General features: G+C 34.6%; 1 protein-coding gene across 1 annotated transcript; it reads right to left on the reverse strand.

Annotated features, from left to right (window-relative positions):
• Positions 1 to 1032: 1032 nt before the first annotated feature.
• Positions 1033 to 16648, reverse strand: LOC127831956 (carbonic anhydrase 2-like). Its single transcript, XM_052357055.1, has 8 exons — positions 16558 to 16648; positions 11636 to 11665; positions 10422 to 10595; positions 8302 to 8450; positions 6847 to 6939; positions 5810 to 5873; positions 4213 to 4370; positions 1033 to 3106 (listed from the first exon to the last, which is right to left on the reverse strand). The coding sequence occupies exons 1-8, from the start codon at positions 16619 to 16621 to the stop codon at positions 2837 to 2839; spliced, it is 1002 nt and encodes a 333-aa protein (XP_052213015.1). The 5' UTR covers positions 16622 to 16648; the 3' UTR covers positions 1033 to 2836.
• Between the last annotated feature and the right edge of the window lie 2623 nt (positions 16649 to 19271).

The following is a 19271-nucleotide window of genomic DNA, read 5'->3' on the forward strand; positions in this document are numbered from 1 at the left end:
GCTTGAAAAATCACCTTCTTACTAAGATATTAATAAGTGACTGTAGTGTAACGGTTATCAATAAAGCAATAAACCGTGTAATTGCTGTCGTCTTTTAACATTGAAGAAAATACGCGTTAACCAAAACTCGAACAGCAAAAGTCTGCGCTATTGTTAGAAAAAACCAAAATAAATATATTTTGATCATGTTTTGTTTTTATACAAAACCAGACAGTTTCACCGGTTCGCGTATTTGCCCAGTCCTTGTTATCTTTTAGTATTGCCTAGTCCCTGTTATCAGTTATTTACAAAAAGAATTAGCCTTGCATTATTGGCAATAAATGTTGTAGTAAATGTAATAGGCACAAATGCAGTACTTATTTACACTAATTTACACAAAAAATCACCACTATGCAAGATATTCTGACAACAAAAATATGTACATTGATCCGAAAAATAAATTCTCCTCCCATAAGCGAAAAAAAAACGTATTACACACGAGTCGCCGCCCTTCAGTGCGACGCCAATAAAGGTATCAATCATTGCGCATACATGCCTGACCTTATTACTATGTTTTACTCATGATGCAATATTGGCGCCCCGTCGTAGTTGTTCAATACTAGTATACTGAGCATAACATAATGAAACTATTTATTTCACAATGAATTTGTTTGATTGAAAATATTTGCAATAACGCTTAACTAATAATTAATAGTCTAAAATTACACACACACACACACACACACACACACACACACACACACACACACACACACACACACACACACACACACACACACACACACACACACACACACACACACACACACACACACACACACACACACACACACACACACACACACACACACACACACACACACACACACACACACACACACACACACACACCACACACACACACACACACACACACACACACACACACACACACACACACACACACACACACACACACCACACACACACACACACACACACACACACACACACACACACACACACACACACACACACACACACACACACACACACACACACACACACACACACACACACAGAAATCTTAACAGTTTTTTGGAAATATGATCATAAGGAAATAAACTTACAGCACATGCATGTATATTTTGACAAGTTATCATATATACAATAGTACACCATTACACATCTGAATATATGTGGATACGGTCTATACACGGTTACGGTTGCGAAATGGACAAACATATACAAGAGAGACCATAGGCTGGGATCTTTCATAGAGTTCTCGCCTACAGGTGTAGTTTGACGTTCATAGCTGCTTATGTTTAATTCACTTCACACAAATGAACGTATTCAATATATCAAACAGACTGCCTTCTTCCAATTCTACATAGCTTGTTTGCAACTTTAAAAGGTTAGCAAACCATTCTATACATAGATGGTGACGTCACTATGTTTTTGTCAGTAAGACCGGTGTGTACACAACGGTTGGCAAACGATAAATCATGCAATATGTCGAACTGGTAAGTTCTAGTATTACATACCGTCCACGTTGAGTCTTAGCCAGCTATGGTTAATACAATTTAGCCACAAATAAATGGGAAAAAAATAACAGAATGATACTTATACGTAGCACACGATTGTGATAATATCGATTTCGACTGAAACTGTATGGTATATTACATTGATGAAACTATTTTACTTTTATAGGAGTCAGCAACAAACCAAATGTATTATCTAAAAAGACACACGTAGCTCAATAACAACTTAAATCCAATGCTGATTAAATTTTAATTTCAACTATATGAACTTCAATTTTCTGTTCTTTCTTCCATTAGCTTAACTTATTTTAAATACATCCATATATCTAAATTTATTTTACATATCACGAAGGTGTTTTGGAAAAATTTGCAACGACTGCTCACCACTTCAACAAAAACCATGATGTGCGATATCGAATGTTCGAGCACATTTTATTGCAATATTGTAAACAAAAAAATGCATAGGAAGACTGAAAAATAACACTTAATAGTGTTATGCAATCAGAGATGAAAAAATATGCATATGCTATATATCTTAAGTAATCTAAATGATAAAAGAAGTTATGTACAAATCATTCAGTAAGTGAAGTGGAAAATGTCTCTACCTCTACCCTAGCAATATATCGTATTTTTATCGAAGTTTCCAAACATGCATGACAAGCACGCAATTCGAATTACGTTTTCGATTCAATGCCTTTTTAACAATATTTTACTGTTAACTTAACCAACACGTCCGAATTATTGTACCTAAAATCCATATATAGTGTAATCAATTAAATGAAACACAGAGCTGGTTCGGTAATCAATTTTAGTGAATAAACAAAAAAGGAGTTAATGTTATATAATGATAACACACGACAGGGCTGGGCCGCACGTCTATACTCGGCCCCCTGCGGATATTGATTGGCACTCGGGCAAAGTGCCGAACAGCCGTGGGTCAATTATAGACGCCCGGTCCACCTCTGCCTTGTGTTATGGTCTTTATAGTATAGTATACTTATGTTTTATGATTTCGACGTACACAAGTCAGCTTTGTATTGTTATCTTATTTTGAAGCATGAAAACTTTAAGAAAATATTCACAGAAAGTTCAATTACAGAGACGCAATGTATAAACACGAACATTGAAAAGATTAGTTGCAGATACTTATTACCGCATTATTTAATTAACAAACGGTATTTGAGTGCACATATTGTGTTTTTCCATAGAAAGTAATTGTTGAATACACGCCACATCTTATTTCTACTAAAAGCAAACTACTGAGGTCAAACAAATTCCAATTAGACGTTAAGTATACACAAAAACACTTTGCATTTTCATAGAGAGAAGAATAATTGTAAAAACCATAACCAGGCGGAACACATAAAAAAGAGGCTTATACGGTGCGGTTCGTTTGAGGCGGCGCTATTTCCGTCTCCGACTACCATGACATTTTGGGTAGCCGCATTGTATTTCAGGGATGGATGGCTGGCATACAGCCGGCGTCGGAACATGCACTGGACGGGTCGGTAGTCGTCGGATAAGTCCATCGAAACGCCGCCGTCGCTTTTGTCGTTTTCGAAGATTGTTGTACGGAATTGTACCAACTAGGAGAAACAAAATATTGTTGTTCTTTTAACGCATGTGTAATTGCTTATTATCAATTTATTGCTTTTTGACGATGAGAAGTATATGCTTAAATTGCAAAGAACTGTTTTGTTATGTTCATATCATCAATATCATCAATCTAATGAAAAATGCTTAAATATGTGCTTCGCACAAGTGTCTGAGGAGCGATTCTGACAATCCTATAGTTTTCCGATCAGTGTCTTGCTGAAATGTTTTTTTAATAAAAGACTATAAATTGCTGTTATATACCATGAAAACACAATTTTCATTGAATTATCACTCAATGAATGGCATGTGTACGCTGTACAAAAATATTTATTGGCGAAATAAGTATTCATGTAGCATTCCTTTCATATAGATAGAACATAAGTCGATCTTTCTGCAATTGAGGTATTTTATTAGTTAAAATATGCAGCGTTTAGGGGCTTTATTACAAAGTACATAAATAAAAGAAAGATAAAAACTACGTGTGCATTCAACCAAATCGGAAATCAGTATTGTTACTATGCATGTATAGAGGACAGTCAACGATACATCGTAAACATAATTTAAATCAGACACATTATTGATAATTATTTCGTTAAGCTAAGAATTCACGAAGCTAAGAAACTATGATCTTTTTACACATGCTTTTGTCATAGAATATGGGAATATTGACATCACAGACACTTCACAAGGAAACAAAATCTCAATACCATCCAGAAGTGTTTTCTTTATGAAGAATTACAGATTGTATATGAGAGGTTCGAATGTTTCGTTCAAAATAGCGGTGGTACCTTGTTCAAGGGTGAACGAATGTTTATATTTATAAATGAGCCTTGTTCTGAGAAAACTGGACTTGGTGCATGTGCGTAAAGTGTCGTCCCAGATTAGCATGTGCAGTCCGCACAAGCTAATCAGAGACGACACTTTCCGCCTAAACTTGATTTTCGGTAAGGAGGGACTTTCTTGAAACTAAAAATACCATAAAAGCGGAAAGTGTCGTCCCTGATTAGCCTGTGCGGACTGCATAGGCTAATCTGGGACGACACTTCACGCACAGGCATAATGCCCAGTTTTCTCAGAACGCGGCTCAAATATATACCTGCTCTTCTGCTATCTCAATGGTTTCATTGAAAATGGTCCACGTGACACTTTCATAGCAAGGGGGCGTGGTCAGACTACCGACGTAGCGGTAGTAGTTGGCTAGACGGGCGGGCATCAGGTCTATCATGGGGATGGAGTGTATCTGGACTTTCTCATCTGAAAGAAAGAAGTATTACACCGCATTCTACGGTCACTATTCTAATAGTTCTTCAATTTTCAAGCGTTGTAAATCATAACAGAAATCAGCAAGACATTTAACTGTTCCTATTATATCATCAATCTAATAAAAATTGCTTGGATCGCCAATACATTAAACTGAACCAAATAAATTACCAATCTATTTGATATTAGTATATGGTTAGGATTTAGTATATGTACATGACCATAACTAGATCGAATGTGCCATATTCGTTCTGCAGCAGCACTAGTGAACAAATGCTAAAATTCAGAGATAGCGTCGATAATGCTAAAAAGGTCATATGACTCGAACTACGATAGAAACACTAGCAATCCCTCGCCATAGGCGGAGGGCTATTGTTTTGGCGTTGTCCGTCCGTCCGTCTTTTCGTCCGGCACTTTCGTGTCCGGAGCCTTATCTTGGAAGTGCTTTGGCGGATTTCATTGAAACTTGGTATGAGTATATATATGGATAAGAGGATGATGCACGCCAAATGGCATTGTACACTATCGGATAATAACGGAGTTATGGCCCTTTGTATCTTGAAAAAATGCCTTTTTGTGTGTCCGGAGCCATATCTTGGAAGTGCTTTGACGGATTTCATTGGAAATTGGTGTCAGTATATATATATATATGGATAAGCGGATGATGCACGTTGGCGTTGTCCATCCGTCCAGAAAACTGTTGTATCCAGAAGTATAATGGCGGGGGATATCAATTCAACGAATTTGCTTTTTATAGATAGTTTAAGGCTACTTTAAAATTTTCGACTCTTTAAAAGTCTTTCTTTGTGGTGTTAAAAATTCAAAATCACGAATGTTATAAACAACTTATTTGACTATAAGGCGTTCATTGAACAAGAATTTGAGTCGCTTTCTGAGAAAACTGGGGATAATGCATGTGCGTAAAGTGTCGTCCCAGATTAGCCTGTGCAGTCCGCACATGCTAATCAGGGACGACATTTTCCGCTTTTATGGTATTTTTAGTTTCAAGGAAGTCCCTCCTTACCTAAAATCAAGTTTAGGCGGAAAGTGTCGTCCCTGATTAGCCTGTGTGGATTGCACAGGCTAATCTGGGATGACTCTTCACGCATACGAATTAAGCCCAGTTTTCTCAGAACAAGACTCATTTTAGACTTTCTAGGCAAGGAACAGAGGAAACGAAGAAACCAAACACAACGTAATGTACACATATGTTGACGCCATCATTTTGTAATGGATATGATCCATTGGAATAATAATAAAAACCTATTTTTATTTTTTTAATTCAAATGAAAATGCACGTTAGTCAATTCATATAGCGGGGGTCGATTGTGTAGAAACAAAACATAGGGCTATTAATGGCAAAGCTCTTGAGCACATATAATGTATGTGTTATTGTCTGTGTTTGCTAGAGTTAAAAAAATGCCTGTACTTACCGTTGTACTGAATATCGCCAAAATTATTGATGATTTCTTGAAAATGGAAGTTGAATCGGCCAACCTAGAAATACGATTATTACAAGTATGTACGTACTATATCGTATGTTCTCATTTACTTCTAAAATGCCCGTTCTAATAAATGAAAACAAAATATGAATTAAAAAAAAAATAATTGTCTAATATAGTTAATAATATCATTTAAATTTAAGCCACATACGGTTTCTTTGAGTGTGAGACGAATCTAGGTCCCGTTATGTTTGCTGAGATGCCACCGAACAATCTTAGGTCAATGAGCAAGTTAATTTTAAAAGGCTGGCATACATTTATTTAAGGACAAACTAACATCTCAATTGTTACTTCAACGCTCTTTGTCTTTATAAACAAATTTCGTGTTTGCATACGTCACCATAATACTTCTTTTGGCTATGCTTAACTAATAATTTTAATAACCAAGCGCCAACCAGGTGTTTCAAAAAGAATTCTTATGTCGACTTTATAATCCACGACATGTTTCGATTCATCATCTGGTTGAATTAAAAGTCATAACCTCAAAGAGCAAGATGAGCACTGCCTGACCACATTACGTAAAAGAAGAATCCGAGTACTGCAAGAACAAATAACCTCAAAGGAGAAGCCGAGCACTGCCAGAACGCATTACCTCAAAGAAGAAGCCGAGTGCTGCAAGAATACATGACCTCATTGAAGAATCCGAGCACTGCCAAAACACATTTTCTCAAAGAAGAAGCCGAGAGCTGCAAGAACATATGACCTCAAAGAAGAAGCCAAGTACTGCCAGACCACATTACCTCAAAGAAGAAGCCGAGCAATACCAGACGACATAACATCAAAGAAGACGCCGAGTACTGCCAGAACACATTACCTCAAAGAAGAAGCCGAGCACTGCGAGACCAAATTACCTCCAAAAAAAGCCGTGCACTACCAGACCACATTTTCTCATTTCTCAAAGAAGAAGCCGAGTACTCCCAGACCACATTTTCTCAAAGAAGAAGCCGAGTACTCCCAGGCCACATTACCTCAAAGAAGAAGCCGAGCACTGCCAGACCATCCGCTTTGTCAACAGAGGAGGAGATATTACCGTACTTCTTGTTGTAATGGACGATGTGCATCTGAAACATGGAGACACTGAATTACTGCTGGTTAGAAACGAGTTTATTATTAAATCGGTGTTCAAGCATTGTTTTGTCTTTAATGTTATCGTAATTATGTAAACGTAATCTAAGAAAAAAATACAAACAGTTTGTATGTCTTTATACGAATTTCGCAAAATGAACGTCTCTGCGCAAGCACGAATAACACAATCAAATATTTAAAGGCACTTAGTAGAAAGTCGCATGTCGTCGCTGTTCTTCGAAAACCGCGTAAGTCAAATTTGGCGCAAATTGTTATTTGTTTTTATAAGAACGGCGGGTTCACGGGTCATTTTCTGCGAAAATACTGGATTTCATATTCAATTGGAAGGCATAGTTATGAGCACGTGAGAAAATCCTGAACACTAATTGGTGCACTAATTGTTTCTGCAAAAACTGCGTAAGTCAATTTTTCCTACTTTTCAAAAAACATTTTTTAAATATTTTTTGAAGTTTTCAAATATATTAATTTAGATAGTCTTAGTCAAAATGGGCATACTTTTTATGAAAATATAAAAGCCTGAGTTGTCATTTTAATTCTAAAAATGGACTTACTCAGTTTTCTCGTTAATATTCAGTTCCTATTTAAGACTATCTAAATTATTGTATTTTAAAAATGTTTCTTTTGCCTATTGAAAAGTTGTTAAAATGTACTTACGAGGTTTTCGAAAAACAGCGACGATGTTTTTATTTTACCATGGAAGACAATGATAATTCGTAGAATACACATCCATGAAACAAATTTAAGTCTTGTCCAACCGGTTACAAATACATCTTCCCAAACAAGAATCTTGCGCATGTAAATTACTTCAAGATAAAATATTTTAAGATTCAATAACATTCAAATATGTGGAATTAGGCCGATCCACAAATATTTAACATCGTATGCATACAAACCGACCGACCGATGGATCGACCGACATGGTGACCCCATTTTACCGTCCATGTAGGGGTATAATAAAGTGTGTATGCGTTTCTGTGCGTTTTTCGAAGTATGTGAGGCCCTTCCGGGTCGGAGGCGGCATTATGTGCAGACCTGGAGTGTGTCCCAGCACTCCTACCTTGTTTGCTTTCTAGACTCATAGCAGTTGTGACAAATTTTCAATTATAGCTGCATTTTTAGCAATGTCGTTGTTACTGAAGTATTATTTATTATTGGTGTGGTCTTGTGTTGTGGGGGAAGCCGTAGTACCCGGAGGAAACCCACCTGCCCAGTGTGGTGACCACCTACCAAACTCACATTATCAGGTACCGGGGATTGAAACCATGTCGCGGAAAGGAGAAGCGCATATATCAACCACTGTGTTAACCAGACAGGCGGCGCAAAATATCATTCCTCACCTCCATGGGAAAGTAGCGACCATTGAGGGAGTGCTCCGAACCCCGCTCGTCCACGGCTCCCCAGTGGAAGTGGAACTGCTCGGCAATGTACGTGTCACTCAAGCCTCCACCAGAGATCATCATCGTTTTTTCGTTCAAACCAATCTGAACTGGAATTTGAACAAGAACAGAACAGATCAATTTATTTGCGAAATAGTATATGCAACTCATCGCCAAGAACAAACAGCAAAGCAATTATAAATACACGTGCGTCAAAACGAAATCACAAATTTTATGCATTTTTACACAATTATTATATTTATTAGATTATACTATTTAAGAGAGACCGCTTTTACGTTTGATAAACGTAAGTGACATTTTAAAAGCCGTGATTGATTCGGAAAAGAAGGGACATTATGGATAAGCTCCTTATGGGTGATAAGAATAGAGTTTGATGTATTACATGTACATGTACTGCCCAAATCACTACGATGAACAGTTTCTGCTTACCAATCATTAATAAATCCACAAGTTAAGTGTTAATACATGAGCTAATAAACAAATTAGCGCATGGCTGCATCATCAATTTATTTAAATTCTTTGGTCAATTAGTCACTTGGACAATTCAAATTACACAGAGCTTGTTCAATACACGACAATACGTACAAAAAGAGATTTTACACAATATAATGATGAAAGCTAGGGCTGGCTTCTTTTACGGTCAATGAAAAGCTATGATATTTTACTAGTTGAATGGATCCAAAACCGCGCATTTAGCTCTGAACAAGTCACACTTTATAAAACTGTAAAAAAAAAATTTACCTGATAGCATCGTATTTCAAATACAAAAGCAATAAAAACTAAATAATTATTCGATTACTACTAAATTACTGTATCGTCAGGACAAAACAGATTGACTACGTTTTCAGGAACGATAAATGAAGTTCACGTATCGGCCTAAGTCACCCCTTGTTATAGTAATTTCAAAATTTAGCAATATGAAGTACAGATTTCAGATCATCACCCACATCTCATGCAGATATAGTAATGGTAAGATGTAAAAGGTCCAATTACGTAGCTTTAGTGTATATAAATAAAGACATATCGTATGTTCCCCAAATAGCAAATGGGCTCAAAACTGCAGACATTGTACGACCAATACGAATTCCTAAATCATTAATATTTGATAAAGTGGATAACTGATACAAAGCCACTGTCAATGTTTGAGCGCTTGGTTTACATATTCAATTCTGATGAATTTATGTATATGTTAACACGTAGGCGTGTTTTAAAATACCAAAATTTGCTTAGTCATCAATTTATTTCTTTTATATTTGTGCTTATTTATCCGAAATGTGTTATTCTCTTCTTTAACGTTAGTTCGTTCATTTATTAATTTATTCATTCATTCACTCATTTGTCTAATCGCATACGCACTAATGTATTACCCATGCATTCGTGTACTTATTATCTCATCAAGTAGTTTGTCTGTTCTGATTTTTAATCTCTTCTACGCTATTTCGTTTGGTACATTTAACATCAACTCTATTAAGTAGCATTTCATTTAATGTAGCGTATATATGTGAAAGTGCGAATATAACATTTCATAAATTAATTGATAGAATTCCGTTGCGAAGTGTATTTTAGTCCAAAAGCCTTACTTTTTAGTATTTAATGTTCATCTCCGTTCATGATTATTGGGGCGATTAAATTTAGTAATCATGTCAGCGTATATAATTTCGAAGGTTGCTTTGGGGTGACGAATCAATAAGAATGTATCAACAATATTTTGTTAAACCTTGTTCAAGTAGTAATATTGAATATAAATACACTACTTTTGCAGCATAGATGCGGAATATGTAAAATAATTAACTTATTACATATGTATGTTCGAGGATTGATTCAAATTAAACATGCAAATGCAAATGAAGTTATTTGATCAAAACATACATTGCATTATTACATAAATATAAATATGTGCATGTTGTTAAACATTAACCAAACAATGTGTAGGATTTTCGGGATTATATCTTTTGAATTGTTATAAATGTGAGTCTGAAAATAAAATAAAAACTTTACAGTATTGTTTTTATCGAGCGTATAGTTGAGGTTAGAGACACGATCTGAATGTATCCTTTTACCAGTGTGGCCGTTGTTCTCTAGGGTATAGTTGAGGTTAGAGACACGGTCATAGCCGTAGAAGACGATCGGGGACAGATGAGTCGGGTCCACGACCGCATCTCGGGTCTGCAGGTCGATTGGAGACTGGTGTGTGCCCCCGCAGTGAGGATAATCAATGTGCCAGTGGTCAGGGCCTGCAGAGGTTTAAAAAATCAGCAGTGAATTGAAGAGAACAGAACAGAATAGCTTATTTTGCCTTAAGCATATAGAGCGTATCGTCATAAACATACTGTAACTTATACAATTACAGCATGCGCTTAATTTAAATACAAAACAGTCATTATTTCGAAGAAAGATCAATGTTAACAAGGAATGAAACACAACATATGTTCGTGAGAATGTCACATATATGAGGTATATACATAGTGACAATGTAGTGTAAAAAGGTAGTAAAATGATTGCTGTACGTATTTCATTATTTCTGTGCAATTATTTTATAACTTCGTGTATAGGACATTGTCTCGCATTTTCAAGCATGTTAAACAAAACTTAATACTAATTTGAACTGGTGTATGAGTGTGAAAGGGCCGTTTATAATGTGTCTAAAAACTATATCGGTCGTTTAAAACAATGATGGAAAAATAAGTACCATTAGTAAAATTATGATTAGTAAAACGATGATTATAAGAAAATAAGCTTGTGAAATAAGAAAACAAACAAAAGTGAAAATCAAACGATATTTAATGTCACGAAAATATTATAAATCTCCAAAGTTCTGTATAATAACACATATTTGCGCACGCGCATTCATTATGATTAACAATTGTCTCAAGATAGTTAATAAGGAGCAACAAAAAACTACACATCAAAAAAAGAGTTATGTGATTAATTGAACATTTAAGTTATAAAGGCATGGTATCATGAATAACTTTAGCAACGAGTTAAAAGAAAATTGAACTCTCATTGCTTGTTCGATTATCTCGTATGTTTCGAGACAATTTTTGAAAGTAGTATTGAAGTTGTGTCGAAAGAAAAAAAAAACGCTTCACAAAGAATTTTAAGGGAGAAGCAATTATCGACCCAAGAATGTGATACACATAAAATAAAAATAAGGTCCTTTAAACTGCGTTTGTGATCAAAACCTCCTGTGGACTTAAGCAGCAGTCTTTTTTCAAATATATTTTTTCCTAAGTCAAAGTTATTTAGTTAAAAAACTATCAAAATGTAAACTTACCTAGTGAACCTCTGTACGTCCAAATATTCCCTTAAAACAAAAAAGATAGTTGATAATAAGACGCCTGTGTCATACAATTTAGTCATTAAAATTATAATTAAAAAAAAGAATATTTATTTTCAGGATAAAAAAATAATAACATAAAACACATACACTAAACATTTTAAAACAAAAACAAGAAGGTAAAAATCATAGAAATCAACATGGCTTTTCAAACATTCAAGACCATAACAATTGTCAGTTGAGTAAGATGTTTGCAGTCCGACTTGTAAACCATTCATTTGATTTCTTTTGACATAAACATTAGCTGAAAACAATGATTTCGCTGGAAAATGATTAATAGCTTTGTACTTCAAAAGCATAATGATTTAAAGCGGGACTGCACGATTATTATACGTGTGAAATTGCAATACATTAATAACAATATGTAACAATAACATAAAATAGGCAAGAAAAATTATACATTGAAAACGAATTTCATAAAATGCAGCAAAGACAAATTAGCGCCCCGAGCCGCTGTGATGAAGATATTTCGTACATATTTTCTTACAATAACCGCAGAATTCGTCTTTTTATTAAAATCGGAGTTAGTGTTCGTGTGCCGTATAAATAGATATCGTTGCAGGAAATTAAAATGATCCGTAAAACTAAATTTAGATTCACATCGTACATGCATGATATACATGCTGGCGAATTCGACTGTACAGACATTTTCGATATCAGAATTATATATCTCGCTTATTTCGCATTTTTCGACACATGTTCTTCTTAACTTTTATCTTAATTTATATTGAAATATATGTATAATAAGTTGTTTACACAATTTATATAAATTCATAAATATTTGACAAAATCGTACAGCCCTGTTTCATTTCGAAAGGACCTAAGCGAAAATATCGCAATTTAAAACGAATGTTTACTCGAGCAAAAATAAAAAAGACAAACGAAAACGTTAACTGATGTGTTTGACAGCGATTACACGATATGTGACATCGTGTGATGTGAAAATGGTAGTGTGAAGATTTGTAGGAAAGCGTAACTAAAATTTTAAGTAATAAATAATACATTGTTTACAATCATTACGAAATAGTAATAGTGTGAATTAGATTAAATAGTACACTTAAGTTTTTATCAAAGTCGTGTAAAGTATGATAGCCACCACAAAAATATAAAATATATATGCTACAAAGAACTTAAGCGAAAAACTTAATTGAAGGTAGACTTTCGCATGAAGCGCATGTTATCTCAAGAAGATAACAGAAATAAAAGTAAACGCCAAACCCATATCCTGCTTTGATTCTATAATTAGACTACCAAAGACAGTTTTCAAACAAAACAACGCAGACATTGTCACGCAACATATTGTATTTTTGATATCGCTTTTGTTCAAAGTCTAGTTAGAAATGTCGTTTGTGGAATGTAGCCGAACAACTTCGTCCCCTGGCGATTCCTGAGATGCTTTTTTCATGGAAATTAATCCATCAAATTTAACCCAATTTACAAAGAAACATTACATTCGCGTCAAATGTCACATTTTTAAGACTTTTGTAAAATACGCCTTGATTCAGTTTTATCACCAAGGAATTAACCTGCTTGAAGTCGCTACGGTGTTATGAAGGACAGACTGTGTCGCGAAACAGCGTTTCGAAGATATCAAACACGTTACTGTTACATTACCAGCTAACAACAGCCATTAACAGCTGCAACATTCCTACCAAATAATTTAGGCCAATGTATTTCGTAAATGTTTTGGAAACCATCGCCATTAAATATACTTTATGTGAACGAATTATCAAAAGGTTATCTTAAGTAAAAATAAAGATACCTTCACTGATTACTTTACATGGTTCAAAAAGATACATGGCGCGACCAAACGGTTCAAGCTGAAAATTTCTCTGGATACCTGAGCATCTGCATACAACATGCAATAAGAAATTAATTGTGTTGTTTTGTTTAAAGTTGATGGTAGTATTACTATAAAAATAAAATGGAAACGCTTTAAACGTTGATTTATGTCGAAGTGGTGTAGTGGATATGGTGTCCGCCTAGCGATCGGCAGGTCACGGGTTCGATCCCCACTGTGGGAGCGTTCATAAGTTTTCCCCTATAAACACCAAGTACTTGTTCTAGTCCCAGGAAACGGACTCGAGCGCGTTTCAAACAAACCCTTGGCTGTCTATGCAATCGAGTTAAAATAAATACGTTTTAACTAAACGTTGATTTATGTTCGTAAATAGAAAGCTCTTATTTATTTCCCTTATTAGAAGCCATGATATATTCTCTCTAATTATTCGATAAAGATCTATCAAAATGAAGTATCCGTCATAAATATTACGATAATAATATAACTTCAGTATACCATACCAAGACTCGATAGTGCTCAATAAAAGATAAAAGGAAATCGGATATAGACTCGACAGCTCTGTTCCGTTTGAGAAAACCTATGCTTAATTTAATGTCGTCTAAAGCACTTTTTATACCACATTTATATAGCGCCCTTTTCATACTCGCGGGTGCGTTCAAAGGCGCTTTACATGTTTTTCCCTGATCACTGGGTCACAAGTCGTCCGTTAACATCTTGGCGCAGTATGCAGCCACGGCACATTGGCTTATTTCCCTCACAGATACCCATTTATACACCTGGGTGGAGAGGAGCAGATGTGGGATAAATTTCTTGCTCAAGGAAATTCCAGTGGTCAGGGCGGGATTCGAACCCGGGACCTCTCGATCCCTAAGCCAGCGTCCTACCATTAGACCACTGCTCCCCTTAAGTTTGACTTCAAGTTGGCTGTTTTTTAACATGATTTAGAAGTAATTTACAGACAAGGAATGAAATGTTTAAATTCGTAAAGTAATCTTAGGTAACTTTATTTACTTTTTGTTTCTTGTAGGTCTTTAGGTCGTTTTGAGTTTTGCAGGGCACATGCTAATCAGGGACGACACTTTCCGCCTAAACTTGATTTTCGGTAAAGAGGGACTTCCTTGAAACTTAAAATACCATTAAAGCGGAAAGTGTCGTCCCTGATTAGCCTGTGCGGACTGCACATGCTAATCTGGGACGACATTTTAAGCTCATGCGTTAAGCCCAGCTTTCTCAGAACGCGGCTCAAATAAAAAATACTTATTTCATTACTTATCATAATGTTATGACAAAGCAAATTATTGTATATCAAAGTTATTTTCCGATTTAAACCATATATAATATATGAACACGTAATTTAAGAAAATGGTATTACTTACCAAAGAAAAAATAACGTTAGACAATCAATTATTTTTATTTTAAACCTAAATTTAAAAATACAATTTTGAAACTGTTATTGTTTCGTATTGATTTATTCTAGTATTTATCAGTGCTTTATACTTTACAAATCGAATGTATTGTGGAACTACGTTCATCAGTCTACAGCTTTCCAATTAACAGGAAAAAATCTACCTGGATCGCATTAAATGGTGATTCGGATTTAGCTCAATTTTACTAATCAGTAAATTGAAATCAGTATCGCCTTACTGACATATTTAAATAAGTAATCCAAGTAATCCAATATCGTTAATTAAAAGACTTAATGTGTCATGTTTTATTGCTGGAATGACGGCAACGCTTTTTTTGTTAGAGCTCAAAGATGCATCATGGCATTTTAATGACACGGTATTATTTGTATTGCATCTCAGTGCTCCAGCTAGGCCTTAATCGAAGGGCGCCGCGCCCTACCCTCCCGAACCTCCGCCCTGCCCCCCCCCCGAACCTCCGCCCTGCCCCCCCCCTAAAAAAAAAAAAAAAAAAATTTTTTTTTTTTTTTTTTTTTTACATATGATAATTCATAAATCTCTTATTACATTGTAATTAGTTTAATCCTCATTGTAGACATTATATTTGAATGGTTTAATAATAATGGGAATAATACAATTATTTATAACATATAAATTAACATGCAATAGGAAGCATTCCAGAAACACCCGTGCGCTCTAACGTGCCCTTTTTACAAAATACTGCGCGTCAAAAGTGCCCCTTTGACAAAATACTGCGCGTCGAAAGTGCCTTTTTGAACAAAAAAGCCCCCCCCCCCTGCCCTTTTCAAATCCTAGCTGGAGCACTGCATCTCTTATATTGGCTATACAAATATAAACATTCGTTATGTGCACTATGACTTCCTTAACGTATACATGAAAGTTAATAAAAAATGTAATGTTTCTATTATGAGTGGGTACATATAATCCAGTTGACCTTTAAACAAAAACAGACAATGAAGTGAATCGAAATCGCGTATAAAAATACGGAGCCATTCGTGCTTGAGAGGAAAACAGTTAACGAAGTTTCAAACTTATATACCCATACCATATGAAAGGTATGGTTCTTTATGTCCAGTGGTCGAAAATAACTGAGCAAACACATAGATAGAACTAGTAGCAGTGCCATTTGCAATTCTTGCCTCCATAATAAGACACGATACCATAAAGTGACATTGTGAATACTGCTATTTAATGATATAGTACCAGAACGCCATGGCATTCAAACAGCCAAAAGAAACTTCCGTCTTTGTTAACCCATTTATGCCAAGCGACTAGAAAAAAAGGCCTTGGCACACAGCGTATACCCATATTAGACGCCGCATGATGCGGCGTCTCATCAGGGTCTGCGCTGTTTGCTTAAAGTAATTTCTGTAAGAAATATTCTAAATATATAAATAAATATACTAGACATCCCTAATTTTGGAAATAAATTGATCCAATTTAGAAAGATGGGACAGTCCACTAGGCATAAATGAGTTAACATTCTTTCAAATACCCGTGTTATCTGAATAGCTTACATAACAATAGAAAAACACAATGAAAACGATATACAATCTTATTCAACGTATTTGAAAATTTTAAACACTACAACCATATGGTCATGTCATGCAAATATTAAGTAAAACGGGACCAACCTGCATTGGACAATACAACTGTCATTTGCGACGCAATAATGCACAGCAGATAAATTACGGACATTTTTGAAGCAACAAGACGCAAGTCCTCAATTCCAATGCAACGTCAGCTTCTTACCGACAATAAATAGTATCTTGAATAATTATTTTCTTAATCCTTTCAAATGCCACCGCAAAACAAATATTAAAATGAAACTGTATCTACTTTAATCTTTTATTGCCCACTTAAACACATCAAAATTATTTAGATTTTTTGTAAAATATCCCCTGTCATTAATTTTACACTCGTTGAGTTTTGTCCGCTTGTCAATTGATCATTGCATGAAAGCCAAAATAAGGACTTATCTCTTAAAATAAGTATACTGATTTATAAAGAAAGAATTTCGTCTGTTTAAGTTAAGTCGTTTTATTCCTGCCTTATAAACTTCAGCTTACATATATACTAGTCACGGTTAACCGCTCTACATCTCTTTCCAGTTTTTGGCGAAAATATTGGGTTATCGTCTGTAGTTCTAACACTTGTTTTTCTAAGGGTCTTAATGAAATATGGTTTTTTAAATGTGGGACAATCGAGACGACACCAGTTTTATAAGCCGGAGAGACGCGGTGACATGGTGCGTAGAAGTTTTAACTTGTTTAAACTGGGGTATGTTAAATGCTCATTAAATTATTCTGTTTTAAATGAGCCATGATTCGTTCGTTGCACATTGAAACTTTTCAGCAAATAATAATTGGGATGATTTAAATATAAAGATTATTTTTGTGAATTTTAAGGTCAAACGTGTTGCTTTAAAGGGACCTTAAACCACAAACGACGAAAAAAGAAAAGTTGTAAAATACAGTTTTTTTTACAATTATTAGTTTATATTATTAGTTTATATTGTTTAAAATATCACGACTGGTATATAACTTTACTTGAAAAAAGATGATATTTTCAGTATATTCGGTAATAAAATTTCGCGATGTGAAATCGAAAGAACATCGCGAAAATAGTTGACATGACGATATAAACACTATAAATAACGTAGATTGATCATTATATATATAAAATATATACAATTTACTACGAATGCACTAATTGCATTCCTGGGTTTACCACGTCACGATGATGATCAATCTACTGGCGTTATTTATAGTTAACTGGTAGTTACCTGGTACCTGTTCTCAGTAAAATTATATTACCGAATATTATGAAAATATGAAAACTTAACAACTTTTTTCAAGTAAGATAATATACCATTTGTGATATTTTAATCAATATAAACTAATAATTGTAAAAAAAAATACTGTATTTTATAACTTTTCTTTTTTCGTCATTTGTGGTTGACGGTCCCTTTAAAATATTACTATAATAAAACATATGTATATAATTATATAAATGGGGCAACGTAAATTTTAAGCGACGGTAAAATATATATCACCGATTCCGCGATTCGTTGAAGGTTCTAATCACATGTCAATAGAAAACGTTGTTGAGAAAGAACATATATGAGACGAAAAGAGGTTTAACAGAATATATCGGTATATCTGTTTTAAGTTAGATGTGTATACTGTTTAATACTTTAAAAAAATAGCTGTACCCCTAACAACAACTAAAAATTGGCAGTCAGAGAGCGGCCCTTTAAACATTTCCTTACGTGACTTCAATTTATTAATGTGCAATATGTGTGTTGGACCCTTAATTTACCCGTTAAAATTATAAATATGTAATTACACACGTGTTATCGTTTGAAACTTAACGGTTCTGTTTAGTGTGATTGTTTCAGTTAATGTAAGTATTGTTTTTATTGATAACACCTGTTATGGGCTTTTCAGTAAACATCGAAAACAAAATTTTACGGTTTGTATCCATTTAAAAAAATGCATGTATACCATACATTATGTGAGTTTTACCGTTCGAAATATTAATCATATTGCTTAATCAGAATTCTAGAAGAACAGGGCGAAAAAAACGAAAACAGTGTCGTTTTCTTTAAAGCGTAATAAAACAGGCGTCATTTTGAAATTCTTTAGTGTTGGATAAATTTTCTACTTCAATCGGAAACGATTGAAAGAAAAACGAAATATATTACAACACTTTACCCCTTTTCCCACTTGAAATGATTTATACATTTAATCAGTCTGTTAAAAATTTTGAAAATTTATCCAGGACGCTTAAATCGAATCGAGCAAAAACTGGGTCAGTTTTGACCTGGTATACATTTATTATTTCAACCTTGCGTTTTTTTATATACCAAACGTATTTGTTTTTATTTATATTTGAACGACAATAAGATTGTCCTATTGAACTAAATCATTAAAGCAGGTATTATTAAGTGTTCCAATATCAAGTGATATACGTTCCATGATTTTTGGAATACTTTAGCGATGTTGAAATACAAAGTTAACAATTTATCTAACAGTCTCGCCTCACCTGTGAATGTTAAAATTTTAGCAATTATGAAGACAAAGTTATTTTGGTGAAGGTAATTTATTTAACATAATACAATTCGGCAGAATCTTGTATGAACGTCATTGTTATTTTCGTTAATTTGATCTACAAGTGTAAGTAATTTAACTAACTCACGTGGCGAATAACCATAGAAAAAAGACTTTAGGCAGCCTCTTACCAACCAACCGGATAATGTTTCTGTTAATATAATGTGTATAATGACCAAGTTACCCAACAAAACATAACATAATCCGATTGCAAACCGAGTTCTTTAAAAACGTTG

The sequence above is a fragment of the Dreissena polymorpha genome, chromosome 5 (genome assembly GCF_020536995.1).
Source record: "Dreissena polymorpha isolate Duluth1 chromosome 5, UMN_Dpol_1.0, whole genome shotgun sequence".
Classification (NCBI taxonomy): Eukaryota; Metazoa; Mollusca; class Bivalvia; order Myida; family Dreissenidae; genus Dreissena; species Dreissena polymorpha.